The sequence below is a fragment of the Gigantopelta aegis genome, chromosome 2 (assembly GCF_016097555.1).
Source record: "Gigantopelta aegis isolate Gae_Host chromosome 2, Gae_host_genome, whole genome shotgun sequence".
NCBI lineage: Eukaryota > Metazoa > Mollusca > Gastropoda > Neomphalida > Peltospiridae > Gigantopelta > Gigantopelta aegis.
In genome coordinates, this window is record NC_054700.1 from 3,509,864 (window position 1) to 3,524,507 (window position 14,644).

At 39.4% G+C, this 14,644-nt stretch overlaps 1 protein-coding gene, 1 long non-coding RNA gene and 1 other non-coding gene across 3 annotated transcripts in view; 2 read left to right on the top strand and 1 right to left on the bottom strand.

The window, feature by feature from the left end:
• LOC121379208 overlaps window positions 1–14,644 on the top strand; it is a 46,129-nt gene that overhangs the window by 3,215 nt on the left and 28,270 nt on the right. The window contains exons 4-9 of the mRNA XM_041507711.1: window positions 139–696; window positions 5,531–5,563; window positions 6,172–6,359; window positions 7,937–8,300; window positions 12,796–12,810; window positions 13,706–14,218. Coding sequence (XP_041363645.1) covers window positions 139–696; window positions 5,531–5,563; window positions 6,172–6,359; window positions 7,937–8,300; window positions 12,796–12,810; window positions 13,706–14,218 — 1,671 coding nt within the window. The remainder of the gene's footprint in view (window positions 1–138; window positions 697–5,530; window positions 5,564–6,171; window positions 6,360–7,936; window positions 8,301–12,795; window positions 12,811–13,705; window positions 14,219–14,644) is intronic.
• LOC121379921 lies at window positions 2,897–4,475 on the bottom strand. Its single transcript, XR_005958862.1, has 2 exons — window positions 3,859–4,475; window positions 2,897–3,456 (listed from the first exon to the last, which is right to left on the bottom strand). It is a non-coding gene; the product is annotated as an uncharacterized LOC121379921 (long non-coding RNA).
• On the top strand, window positions 9,766–9,875 carry Trnai-uau. Its single transcript has 2 exons — window positions 9,766–9,803; window positions 9,840–9,875. It is a non-coding gene; the product is annotated as a tRNA-Ile (tRNA).

The window sequence follows — 14,644 nt, forward strand, 5'->3', positions numbered from 1 at the left end:
TTGTATTTAGTAAAGTAGGGCTAGTGAATTTTTAATCATGCCTAGTAAATTTTTAAAATCACTGATCCTATGGCTAGTGGATTGCAAACATTGTTGAAGCCCTGGTTAAACAAACATTCATTTCATTTCTTTTCTTAGAATGCGCGAACAAGCGCGCGGAGATCTTCTTCCTCCTCGACTCTTCCTCCAGCATCTGGAGAGTCCACTATGACCTGCAGCTCAAATTCGTGTCCCAGGTCGTCGAGTATCTCGACATCGGCTCAGACAGAGTCCGTGTGGGGGCCGCCATTTTCTCCACCCGCTACGTGCCGCAAATACGACTGGACTCGTTTTACGACAAGGCGTCCCTGCAGGGAGCCATCCTGAATATCCCGTACCTCAGTGGCGAAACCTACACGGACATCGCCATCAAGGCGATGCGAGAAGAGGGCCTGGCCGATGTCAGACGTGATGTTGTGAAGATCGGCGTCGTTCTTACCGATGGTCGCTCGCACTACATGGCGAAGACGGTGAGCGAGTCGGCGGCGACTAAGGCGAGCGGGGTGGTGATGTTCGCCGTGGGGATCGGGTCGAGCGTCGACAGGCGAGAGTTGGCCGCCATAGCCAGCGAGCCCAGGGAGAGGTACGTCATCCAGGTGGGCAACTTCAACCTCTTGGACAAGTTCAAGGACGAACTGGCCACGAAGATCTGTCAGAGTAAGTAATGGAGAATAGTGGGGCTTTGCTTTATATTTCTATTCTGCCCGTCCGTCTGTCTGTCTGCCCCGTCTGACCCAGTGCACCACGACTGGTATATCAAAGACCTTGGTATCTACTGCCTTCTGTCAGAAATTGCATATAAAAGATCCCTAATCTGCAAACAGAAACAAATGTAGCGGGTTTCCACTGATGACTACAAGTCAGAATTACCAACTGTTTGGCATCTAATGGTCGATGATTAATTAATCAATGTTCTCTAGTGAGGTTAAACAAAACAAACTGTCTGTCTGTCTGTCTACACCTCTGTTTGTATCTGTCTCTGATAAGCATTTAGAATAGACCTTCCTTATGTATTTTCTCCACGTTACATCACTAACGAACACTGTGGTGTGTTAACTTCGTCATGTGAATATACAGTTTTCACCACATAGACATCCCGGATGTTGAGACGAGCAAAGAAAAGACCTAGTCCACTAAGGGTGATCGATCCGGAAACCCACTGCACCTCAAACGAACGCTCTGCCACTGAGCTACATCCCGTCCGTGGTTAACGCCACAGACCTTAGTTTCAACCCATGAAAATTAACACTAAGTTTAGTTAACGCCACAGACCCTAGTTTCAACCCATGAAAATTAACACTCAGTTCAGTTAACGCCACAGACCCTAGTTTCAACCCATGAAAATTAACACTCAGTTCAGTTAACGCCACAGACCCTAGTTTCAACCCATGAAAATTAACACTCAGTTTAGTTAACGCCACAGACCCTAGTTTCAACCCATGAAAATTAACACTCAGTTTAGTTAAAGGAACAGATCCTAGTTTCAACCCATGAAAATTAACACTCAGTTTAGTTAACGCCACAGACCCTAGTTTCAACCCATGAAAATTAACACTAAGTTCAGTTAAAGGAACAGACCCTAGTTTCAACCCATGAAAATTAACACAAAGTTCAGTTAAAGGAACAGACCCTAGTTTCAACCCATGAAAATTAACACTAGGTTCAGTTAAAGGAACAGACCCTAGTTTCAACCCATGAAAATTAACACTAAGTTCAGTTAAAGGAACAGACCCTAGTTTCAACCCATGAAAATTAACACTAAGTTTAGTTAACGCCACAGACCCTAGTTTCAACCCATGAAAATTAACACTCAGTTTAGTTAACGCCACAGACCCTAGTTTCAACCCATGAAAATTAACACTAAGTTCAGTTAAAGGAACAGACCCTAGTTTCAACCCATGAAAATTAACACTAAGTTCAGTTAAAGGAACAGACCCTAGTTTCAACCCATGAAAATTAACACTAAGTTTAGTTGACGCCACAGACCCTAGTTTCAACCCATGAAAATTAACACTAAGTTCAGTTAAAGGAACAGACCCTAGTTTCAACCCATGAAAATTAACACTAAGTTTAGTTAACGCCACATACCCTAGTTTCAACCCATGAAAATTAACACTAAGTTCAGTTAATCTACAAACCTGTAAGACATTTCGATAACGTTACAACCGAGTGAAACATGAGTCTGTGACTTTGAAATGGTGAAATACCCTCAAAAAACAGACTAAAACTCGACTCCGTAACTGTTACTTCTCAGATGCACGTGCGGTTTTTAAAAATATCAGAAATGCATTTTGTGATATTAAAAACACCAGCATGACCAAAAACACTTCGAAAGTGCGGAAACGGATAATCTAAACAATAAAATGTAAGTAAAATATGATTTCAGTTATCAAAATCAGCTCTAATAGTAAAAACATATGCCTTAGTGTTTAAAGCTGGGGGGGGGGGGGGGGATGTATGTCCCTTTAAGAGCAATGCTCGGAATACCAGCGACTCGAAATGATCACAATAACAGGTAATCACACACCAAGATTATATGCAAACGAGACGACTCGAGTGACATGTTATGACAGATGTAATTTTGAGAATGCAAAATATTCTCTACACATTCTTTTCTCTACTATTGTCTCCACTGATGTCATATGTTTACACAATCGTCATGCATGTATTTTGTAAACCATATCTATCTATCTATCTATCTATCTATCTATCTATCTATCTATCTATCTATCTATCTATCTATCTATCTATCTATATATATATATATATATATATATATATATATATATATATATATATATGTAGCAGTCGGTATTTTGTGCGTGAAGCTAGGTTCCACAAAGTTCACAACACCAGCTACGGGTTAGGGCATCATCTTTTATTCATGTAAACATAATACACAAGACACACCCTGCAAGGATTAAAAACACAAACGTTAACAATATGGTAAAAACAATACAAATATATCCCTATCGAGGTAAAACAAACATTCAGGCATATATTAATGAAACACATTGCAAATCATAGAAAACCGTCATTAATCATTAATTATCATTCTGATGATTATGAATCATCATCCACTTTATCCTAAATACTGTCATCACGATTATTAATCATGTTAACATACATGTATATATATATATAATAATCATTTCGTGACCACCAATTATAATCATTGATTATAGCAAAGGGGAGATAATTTATAGTAAATAGGGTTATTTAAATGATTGTAATTATAATTATTATTTGACATAATAAAGCTTTATCATTAATGAGTTTATGAAAGAAAGGATATAAATTACAAGAGTATATTTAAAATTACAAATATATAAATATTAGACTTAACCTGTAGCTTAACATACCATATGAATTACACGTAGGCATTGTGTTGATATATTCCATAACAACTGGGGAAACCTGCATAAAAATAAATTCATAATATCAGTTGTTTAGTATATGGTTTCCATATATCTATTATACATTCAGAACTAAAACATTTAAACTAATTCATTCCAAAACCAATGCTTTGGTGTAGTTCGTCATAAAAACAATTGATTAAACGTAGCTAAATTATTAACTCAGATAAGCTAACAACTAAAACAGAAACTTCACTTAAATCATAAAATATATAGTTTTGACAGCAGAAAACAAAGATGGCTGACATTCATTATGTCACGCCCTGTAATCCATAATAATTAAAAGGCAGATTTATTATTAAATATTATATGTTGAATTATTCATTAATCATTACCAGGAATAGAAAACTAGGCATTTACTATTATTATTTAAGTTTATCTTCTATAACAAATTAATACTAACCTTTAAATTAAACTTCTACTATTTCTCTCTTATCTGAACTTGTTTCTTCAAATACTAAATAATTCTGTCCTGTCTGGTCAGTCCAAAGAAAAAATGCAGTTACAGGTGAGTGTTAATTATCCAATGGGAGAGAAAGAGACAAGGGTCAAAGTTTAAAGATAGCTTGGGTGTTTGTATTGTAGCTATGGCTACCAAAAGAGCTCACACTGACTGCACTGATGTGGTCACGCGTGGTTGACCAGCATACACGAACATATCACAGGTACAGGGCAATACTAGAAAAAGGTGATAAAATGTTAATTATAGTGATATGTTGTTCAACCTGTAGTTGTTACAGCCTGAAAATAAACATTAATGAAATACATACTAAATACCATACTTAAAGGTACATACTCCTCTAAGAATATATATATAAAGGGGCGGGACGTAGCTCAGTGGTAAAACGGTCTGTCTAGGATCAATACCCATCGGTAGCCGGATTCGCCTTTTTGTCATTCCACCCAGTGCATCAGGACTGGTGTATCAAAGGCCGTGGTATGTGCTATCCTGTCTGTGGGATGGTGCATATAAACATCCCTTCCTACTAATGGAAACATGCAGTGGGTTTCCTTTCTAAGACTATATGTCAAAATTACCAAATGTTTGACATCCAATAGCCAATGATTAATAAATTAATGTGTTCTAGTGGTGTCGTTAAACAAAAGAAACTTTAATTGCTAGTGGTTAGTGAGAGAGAAGTCGGTGTAGTGACCTGACAAATATTTCATTTCGACTTATTTTTGTGCTTTTATCCAGTTAAGTTCAAGCACGCTGTCCTGGGCACACACCTCAGCTGTCTGGGCTGTCTGTCCAGGACAGTCGGTGAGTGGATTAGTTGTTAATTGTTAGTTAGACAGAATTCGGTACACCTACCCACCGAGTCATTAAACTCGTTCTAGGTGGGAGGCGGTATAGGGATGCGAACCCAGTACCTACCAGCCTTAAGTTCGATGGCTTTACCACTACACCACCGAGACCGGTACCCCATCTTATTGCAGCGCTGATGTCAGTTTACATTTGTATATCTCCATTTGTGGTTTGATCACGACCGAGGCTATTTACGAGCGTATTGTTATTTGTGGTCAAAGGTCCCGTTTAAACAAAGGTGTAAGCAGTGAGCACCCATGAATCATAGTGTAAGGCGCAATAGAAGGTGCTTTATATCATAAACTTAATTGTCACTGAAACCTGTTTAGAAAACAAAACAAGGAAGGATTAAAAGTGATGGACTATTGAACTATTGAGACGATGACGTCAGCCCTTTTATTAAACGGCTAAACAAGTCAGCTTATGTAACGGATAATTTAAGTTGTTTTAAAAATAATAATCTTTAAGAAGTGTAATATATGGGGAAAAAAGATCATCTTTTAGGATTTTGTTAGCTTTTTTTTTTTTTTTAGTAGTGGATGATTTTGACAAAGTCCTTTCTTTTGATTAAGATGTTTAAAAAAAACAAGAACAAAAACTGAACGTGCATCATCCATTTCGTACACATTTTTAATAAAAGGGATAGCTTTGTCGTTTTAACAGTCAAGACTTAGTAGTGGTGCTTTTTAATTTTTTTTATCAATATGACAAAACGTAAAAATAAAATGTTTCATCAAATTATTGATATTTCCTATTTATTTTTCAGCTAAACTACCCCCTGCTGACGAAAATGAACCAGGTAGGTGGGATTTCCTATTTTAGTAATGGATCTAGAGAAAGTAATACATCTTTGGTATGGCGACATACTGTAACAAAACTAATGGGTTTTTGTTTGTTTGTTTTAAGTTTCTGTTTTTTCACGAAGGCAGCTAGTTTATTGCCAAAACGTCAGACAGGCACGGCGGAAGCAAGTAGACATGGCGGGGGGGGGGGGGGGGGGGGGGGGGGGGGGCAAAGTTTCTAAAGGGTTCGGGGGTATGCTCCCCCGTAAAATTTTGAAAACTAAATGTCCTGAAATGCAAGTTCCTGCCTTCTTCAAGTAAAAGTGATCTTTACTACCAATACTATTTTTTATTCTGAATTTTTATTCACCCCCACCCCACCCCACCCCTGTTCCGCCGTGCTTTAATTCTACCAGATATATAGATTAACATAGTGTATTTTCTTTTTCCTTCTGCTTTGTTTAAAGGTGGGTGGAACTGTTTGTTTTCATTTCCATTTTATTCGTTTTTAAACTTGTAATGAATCGAAATCCCTGTTGTTCGAATATTGGGTATTTTTATTTTGTTAGAACACTATCAGCTTTTGTTAAAAAATTAAATGCAAATGTTTTACCGTCTGTTTCAGAATGTGGGCGTGGTAAACGAACTGACATAATGTTCCTGTTTGATGCCGCCGCCATGGGGACTACAAAGGTCGGAGTCATTCAAGACTTCGTCGCCGACGTCATACAGGAGTTCAACATGGCGCAGGACGCGACCCACGTGGGTATCCTCTCCAGCAACCTCCACCACGACGACATCAAGCTCAACATGGTAGGGCGTTCAAGTAAACTGGATGGGGTGGGGTAGGGTAGGGTGGGGGAGGGATAGTTATTAAAGCTGCATTCACGTCTAGTCGCCACTAGTTTTTCGACAGTGTAAAATATACATATATTTAGCTATGATACCGATAAAACTTACACATTGATAACAACTTCTCATCATTTTGGCAAATCCTGTGTATTTATGGTTGTCCTGGTGTTTGTAACAGCTAGGGCCGGGAAGTAGTCCAGTGGCAAAACGCTCGCTTGATGCGCGGTCGGTTTGAGATCGATCCCCGTCGTTGGGCCCATTGGGCTATATTTCCTTCCAGCCAGTGCAAAACAACTGGTATATCAAAGGCCGTGGTATGTGCTATTCTGTTGGAAAGTGCATATAAACGATTCCTTGCTGCATTAGAAAAAATATATAGCGGCTTTCCTCTGATGACTACTTGTCATAATTACCAAATGTTTAACATCCAATTGCCGATGATTAATTAATCAATGTGCTCTAGTGGTGTCGTGAAACAAAAATGGTACGTACCTAAGAACTTGGTGAGTGACTTTAAGTGATTGCTTTGCAACCTATGAACACATTGCTTTTTCAATCATCGGGTATTGGATGTCAAACGTTTGCTAATTCTCACACGCTGTCTTCGGTTCCACTTTCTTTTGTTAACCACACCACTAGAGAACATTGCCTATTGAAAGAAAGAAATGTTTTATTTAACGACGCACTCAACACATTTTATTTACGGTTATATGGCGTCAGACATATGGCTAAGGACCACACATATTGTGAGAGGAAACCCGCTGTCGCCACTACATGGGCTACTCTTCCGATTAGCAGCAAGGGATCTTTTATTTGCGCTTCCCACAGGCAGAATAGCACAAACCATGGCCTTTGTTGAACCAGTTATGGATCACTGGTCGGTGCAAGTGGTTTACACCTACCCATTGAGCCTTGCGGAGCACTCACTCAGGGTTTGGAGTCGGTATCTGGATTAAAAATCCCATGCCTCGACTGGGATCCGAACCCAGTACCTATCAGCCTGTAGACCGATGGCCTGCCACGACGCCACCGAGGCCGGTCATTGCCTATTGAGTTATCCGCTACGTCCGGATGTCAAATATTTACAATTCTGACGCAGTCTTTGACAAAAATTGTCTTGTTTAAAGATACAACTAGAGGATTTTTTAAAAATTAATCATTGACTATTGGATATGAGACATTCAGAGACGGATCTAGGTGGGGGGCCCCCTAAATTTTGCGACAGTTATAATTTTATTATATATTACTTTTCCTCTTTTTTTACGATCCCCTCCAAACCTCCCCCAAAGTTCCATTGGCATTCCGCCTCATGTCATTGCCCCCCCCCCCCAATGGATTTTCTGGATTCGCCACTGACATTGTATAAATATATTTCCTTCTTTATAAAATGTGTTTCTGGTCATCGAACATTTATAGTAAACGATACTGAATTTTGCCTTCCAGTTATTTTATACGGAAGGAAATTAGAATTATGTTACAATGACATCATAATGATCAACGTAAGTACTAGAATTAACTTTTTGTAATTATATTTGCAGTATCTAGACCGGAACTCTCTGGGTAAGGACCTCCGAAGTCGAGACTATCCGGAACTCAGTCAACTGGTACGAAACTTACGTCTCTACAGCTTTAATCCGGCAAATGGCGGAAGATCCGGTGCTCACAAAATGGCGGTGCTTTTCCTAGACGAACGATTACGGAACCCCGCGAAAATGATGGCGGAGATTTTACGAGCGAAATATGTTAATATCGAAATAGTCGTAGTTACGATCGGCTCGCAGTACGACAAATCGGAGGTGTTAAGAATTGCTACGTCACAAAATCACGTGATCAGTATTCCATCGTTCCAGACACTCGCCAAATCGAAAGAAGCGTTTGTTAGAAAGTTTTGTTCTTTCGTATGATAGTGTAATTAAGACTAAAAAACAGCCAGCTTCTTACTTCATCCAAAGACAAAATATTGCATAAAATAAAATGAACTTAGCCAATGTGATATATGATGTGACGTCCTAGGCGCGAGTGTGGTGTATGGTTGGTGTGTGTGTGTGTGTGTGTGTGTGGGGGGGGGGGGGGGGGGGTGATGGTGTGAGGTGAAAACCCCTTCTCCTACAAATGTTTATTTTTTTAAATGTATTTTCCAGGTGGACATGACCCGATCCCCTTAAAGAGTTCGCTCTCCACATTCTAGACCCCTGTACAATTTCCTTCACTCGCGTTTCTGTCCTTCGGTTAACCTATTGTTTTTTTCCCATTCCAACAAGTGTTCCACGACAGATATGTGAAGAACAGTCGTATGTGCTGTCGTGTCTGTGTGAAGTGAACGGTAACTCGTACAGTTTATTTCTGGGTTGTTGTTTTTTTGTAGTGAAATAAACTTTTATTTCACTATTTTTCTGAGTTTTCACTGAACAAATACATCATCATCATCATCGTCATCGTCGTCGTGTTATCGACATCATCATCATCATCATCATCATCATCATTATCATCATCATCGTCATCTAGTCATAGCCATAATACAATTATTAAAATGTATAAAACCTTAAAGGCATATTGTCACAGACCACTGACCTATTTAATGGTCTAACAAAGTATTACCTGAACAAAAATATTTTGATTTGTCCATAAATGTACTTTATTAAACCATCTTCATAACCACCATAATCCATTTATTAATGACATTTTGTAAAAAAATAATTGAATTATAGCAATGGTCCATAATTCAAAAACTAAAATTGCCGAGAGGGATGACATGGATTTCACTTCATCATAATTCAGTTAAGGTGATGCGATAGCAAGATTTGATTTCCAACAATTAATGTAATTTTTATTTATTATCCATTTTTAGAGAAATAAAGTCCTTAAATCCGTAACAGTATGCCTTTAATATGTAATGTCTATTATGTATCAAACTTGTCTTTAATTCACACATATTTCCATGTATGACTATTATTATGTGTTAATGTTCTTATTTATTTTTACATACTGATGATATGTTTACAAATGTGCCATGTTCTTTGTATAATTTACATTATAGCGAAATACAGTATATGATATGTACGATCGATGTAGCACACTATAGGCTAGCACGTATTTAGTTGTTCATTATACAGTGAACCCCCTAGAAACCGGACCCTGTAATAAAGCGCAATCCATCAACGCTGGACGCTTTTTACCGTCCCCTTTTAAATATGGACCTGCATAAACTGAATACCTCTTAAATCCTGATTTTTTACTTGGTACAGTGTGTGTCCGGCTTAGACGGGTTTCACTGTAGGCCCCCTATATTGATATTATGGTAGACATGTCACGTGGTTAATTACAGCTGTTCGTAATCTCCCCACTATACATAGGTGTTTAGTCGTGCGCCCCAGTGGCACAATCGGTTAGCGCGCCGTACTTATAGACAGTACCTTCCCTGTGTCTGACACAGGAAGAGATATGCGGAGGTTGTGAGTTCGAGCCTCACCTGGGGCAGCTATTTTTTAAAATATGTTTTTGAATATATAATAAATTATTTTTGTTAAAGCCTATTTGTAATTTTGTTGTTTGTTGTTGTACTTATTGACTTACATTATTGAGCGACTCATATAAAACAGAAATATTTAACATGCCAGAACTTAAAGGGAGCTTGTAGCCCTTTTAAAAGGTTTTCAACGAATACATTATTTTTATATTATTGAAATTACCATTTACTTACATTTTTCTTGCTTAGAACATGAATATCTCTATAATCAATGTATTTTTTGGACATCATAATGATTTGTAACACTATCGATTAAAATTTTTAATTTTTTTTTTATTTATTTCGTACAGTCAAACGAAATTTGATTTTTTTTCGACCAGAAACATTTCCAAATGTATATATCCGTAAAATTATTTACATTTCAAACATGTTCAGTTAAAATAGTTTTAAAAGAAAAACCCAGAAGAAATCTGGATGCGTGTTTATATTGTTCGGGGAACAAGTCTTACGTCTCAAAATTTGGGACAATCCGTGGTAAAGCGTTAGCTTGATGCTCGGTCGGTCTAGGATCGATCCCCGACCGTGGACCCATTTGGCTATTTTTAGTTCCAGCCAGTGCACCACGACTAGTATATCAAACGTCGTGGTATGTACTATCCTGTCTGTGGTATGGTGCATATGAAAAATCCCTTGCTACTAAAACAAAACTGTTGTGGATTTTCTCTCTAAGACTATATGTCAAAATTAGCAAATGTACATGTTTGACATCCAATAGCCGACGATTAATAAATGTGCTCTAGTAGTGTCGTTAAACAAACAATCTTTAATTTTAAACAGTATTAGTAAGTGCATTTATTTTACTAGTTGAATAAGTGGTATCTAACGGACAACTCGAGATCGCTGTTTAAACGTACTATCGCTTATTAGATACTTTTTTAAACAACGAGTTGTAAGATAAATATCTACAGGTGCGTGTGTGGGAATTTGGTGGTGGTGGTGGTGGTGGTGGTGTGTGTGTGTATAGAGGTAGTGGTGATGGTGGTAGTGTGGTGGTGGTGGTGTGTGTGTGTGTATGTGTGTGTGTAGAGGTAGTGGTAGTGTGGTGGTGGTGGTGGTGTGTGTGTATGTGTGTATGTGTGTGTCTGTGCGTGTGTGTGTGTGTGTGTGTTGTGTGTGTGTTGTGTGTGTGTTGTGTGTGTTTATGTGTGTGTATATATATGTGTGTATGTCTGTGTGTGTTGTGTGTGTATCTCTGTATGTTGTGTGTCTGTGTGTGTTGTGTGTGTTTCTATGTGTGTTGTGTGTGTGTGTGTATATCTGTGTGTGTTGTGTGTGTATCTCTGTATGTTGTGTGTGTGTGTGCGTGTGTGTGTGTGAGAGAGAGAGAGAGTGCATATATGGATGCGCGTGTGTGTGTGGATGTGTGTGTGAGTGTATGTGTGTGTGTGTATGTGTGTTGTATGTGTGTGTGTGTATGTGTTGTATGTGTATGTGTGTGTATGTGTGTGTATGTGTGTTGTATGTGTGTGTGTGTTTGTTATATGTGTGTGTGTGTGTGTGTGTGTGTGTGTGTGTGTGTGTGTGTGTATCTAGACTGTGAGAACCGAAATCTATAGAAGTTTGAATAATGCTCCCACGCGCTTGTGTGGTGTGTGTGTGTGTGTGTGTGTATCTAGACTGTGAGAACCGAAATCTATAGGAGTTTGAATAATGCTCCCACGCGTCTGTGTTTGTGTTGTGTGTATGTGTGTGTGTGGATAGGAGTTTGAATAATGCTCCCACGCGTCTGTGTTTGTGTTTGTGTGTGTATGTCTATAGGAGTTTGAATAATGCTCCCACGCACCTGTGTGTGTGTGTAAGTGTGTGTGTATCTAGACTGTGAGAACCGAAATCTATAGGAGTTCGAATAATGCTCCCACGCGTCTGTGTGTGTGTGTGTGTGTGTGTGTGTGTGTGCGTGTGTGTGTGTGTGTGTCTAGACTGTGAGAACCGAAATCTGTAGGAGTTCCAATAATGCTCCTACGCGCCTGATCTAATGGATACGCGTGTAGTATTCTATTTCTAACAAACATTTAGCTCAGTCGGTTGAGTGATCGCTTGAGGTGCTTGCGTCGAAGGATCGAACCACCTCGGTAGATTCATTCAAATAATTTTTTTCTCGTTCCAGTCAGTGCACCACCGCTGTGTAAAGACCAAAATAGGTGCTTTCCTGTCTGCATTAGGAACAATGTTGCGGGTTTTCTCTGATGATTACGTGTCAAACATTTTACCTCCAATAACCGATGATTAATTAATGAATCTGCTCTAGTGGTGTACTTAAACAAAACAAACTTTAAAATACCCTTAAAACCAGTTTACAAGCCCATAGGTTCGGGTGTCAACCCCCCCCCACCCACCCCCCCCCCCCCCCCCCCCACCCACACCCACCTACTGCTCAATCGAATTTTCTTTTTTCTTGGTCTGCATGTCTCGACGCCCACCTGGAAACTTCGCTCGCGCCTGGAATGTGAATCGGTACTATAACCTATTGCATCTCGAGCCATTGACCTATAGATAGAAAGGAAGGAAATGTTTTATTTAACGACGCACTCAACACATTTTATTTACGGTTATATGGCATCGGACATAAGTTTAAGGACCACACAGATATTGAGAGAGGAAACACGCTGTCACTTCATGGATTGCTCTTTTCGATTAGAAAGGGATCTTTTATATGCACCATCCCACAGACAAGATAACACATACCACGGGCTTTGATATAGCAGTCGTGGTGCACTAGCTGAAGGGAGAAATAGCCGAATGGTCCCACCGACGGGGATCGATCCCAGACCGACCGCGCATCAAGCTAACGTTTTACCACTGGACTACGTCTCGCCCCTGAACTATAGTTAGATGTTGTGTCATAATATCTATAGCACTGATGTGTTGCAGGCGCGTGTACAGAGGGTGAGGTTTGAGGATCGAAACCCCATCCTGCTCAAGCACATTTTTTATTTATTTTTTATTCAATTCATTTTCTCTGGGACCCAAATATAAACGTTTAATTTTATCGCCATAGTCAACACACTCTTCTGCTAAAATTGCTGCACACGCACCTGTGTTGTGTAGTGTCTGTGACAAACAGATCAAGATCAAATGAACCAACTTTACAATGAATAAAGGTGAAACCCGCGCCAGAGCAACATGTATGGATGATTTGAAATGGGAGATAACTGCGTACGCCTTGAAAATATGGTTCACCGTTTGAGTCGGCAGTAACTTATTGCTTTAGTTTTAGCGAAAGATACAATTAGGGAGAGTATCTCTCTTTTTTTTTTAACTTTGTTACTTCTTGTTTACACCAAATTAAGGTTCAAGCATGCTGTCCTGGCACCCACCTCGGCTATCTGGGCTGTCTGTCCAGGACAGAGGGAAGCCCGAGGACTGACTAAGAGAGCTAGACAGACAATTTGGACAGTTGTTAAAACTCTCTTAACAGTCTAGCTCTCTTACAGTCAGAGTACTCAGGCTAGACAGAGTGTTATTGGTGAGTCGGTGTGGTGGATTACACACTTGGATTTTCAGGGTGTGAGAGATCTTTAGATATGATGTGCCCCCCCCCCCCCCTCCCTAAAAAAGTTAGTTTTTATTAAACGACACAAATAGAGCATCGGCGATTGGATGTCAAACATTTGGTAGTCTTAGAGAGGAAACCCGCAACATTTTTTTCCATTAGTAGCAAGGGATCTTTTATATGCACTTTCCCACAAACAAGAAAGCACATACCACGGCGTTTGACCAGCTGTGGTGCACTGGTTAGAACGAAAATAACTCCCAATCAGCTGCACAAACTATTCTGCAGAGGTTGAGGCTCTCACTCTTGCTGCCCACATCATCAGCACCAGACAGGAGAATTGCTCACACGTCGTCTTCCAAACTTATGCTCTCTCTGCCCTCCAGGCTCTTGAAAACAACAAGCTTGACAGACTTTCAGAAGCCCTACATCCTATAAGCAGTGTCAACCAAGTCGTGTTACAATGGATCCCTGCTCACTGTGGCATACCAGGAAATGAAAATGCAGACAGACTGGCAAAACTGGGTGCAGCTAAAGAACAGGAGGATAACTGGGTGATATACGAAGAGATGAAATCCCATATTAAATCTCTCTATAGACCTCCCAAACAAACCAATGATTATTATCTGCTGTCCCGTCAGGAACAGGTCATAATTTTCCGACTAAGGACTGGATACAACAGGCTGAACCAGCATATGCATAAAAGGTTCCGGCTGGTACCGTCTTCCATATGCTCCTGTGGAGAAGCAGAACAGACGACCGAACATGTCATCCAAGACTGCATAAACCTACAGTCAACAAGCGAACGAAAAGAAGAAGAAGAGCTGAATGGATCCACCGAGGTGGTTCGATCCTGCAACACAAGCATTATGTGGTCCAAATGAGGCAATATCAATCTAAATATGCATATATATATATATATATATATATATATATATATATATATATATATATATATTGTCACGGGGATCCTATAATACCCGTAACTGAATGAAACACGATTGTCCAAACATCTCTCCTAACTGTATATCTATTAGATCTCTCTGTAACAGGCAGTTATACCCGCTGTGGCTCGTCTCTAGGTATGATCAGAGATACGATCTTATATAAAGTATATATTATTATAGCACGTTTAGTTCACTAGAAAACACAACAAAACACAATACACTTTGGAATCTGTATTAACCTACGCTGACAAATGTACTGCCGCAGTAGTTAATTAATAAC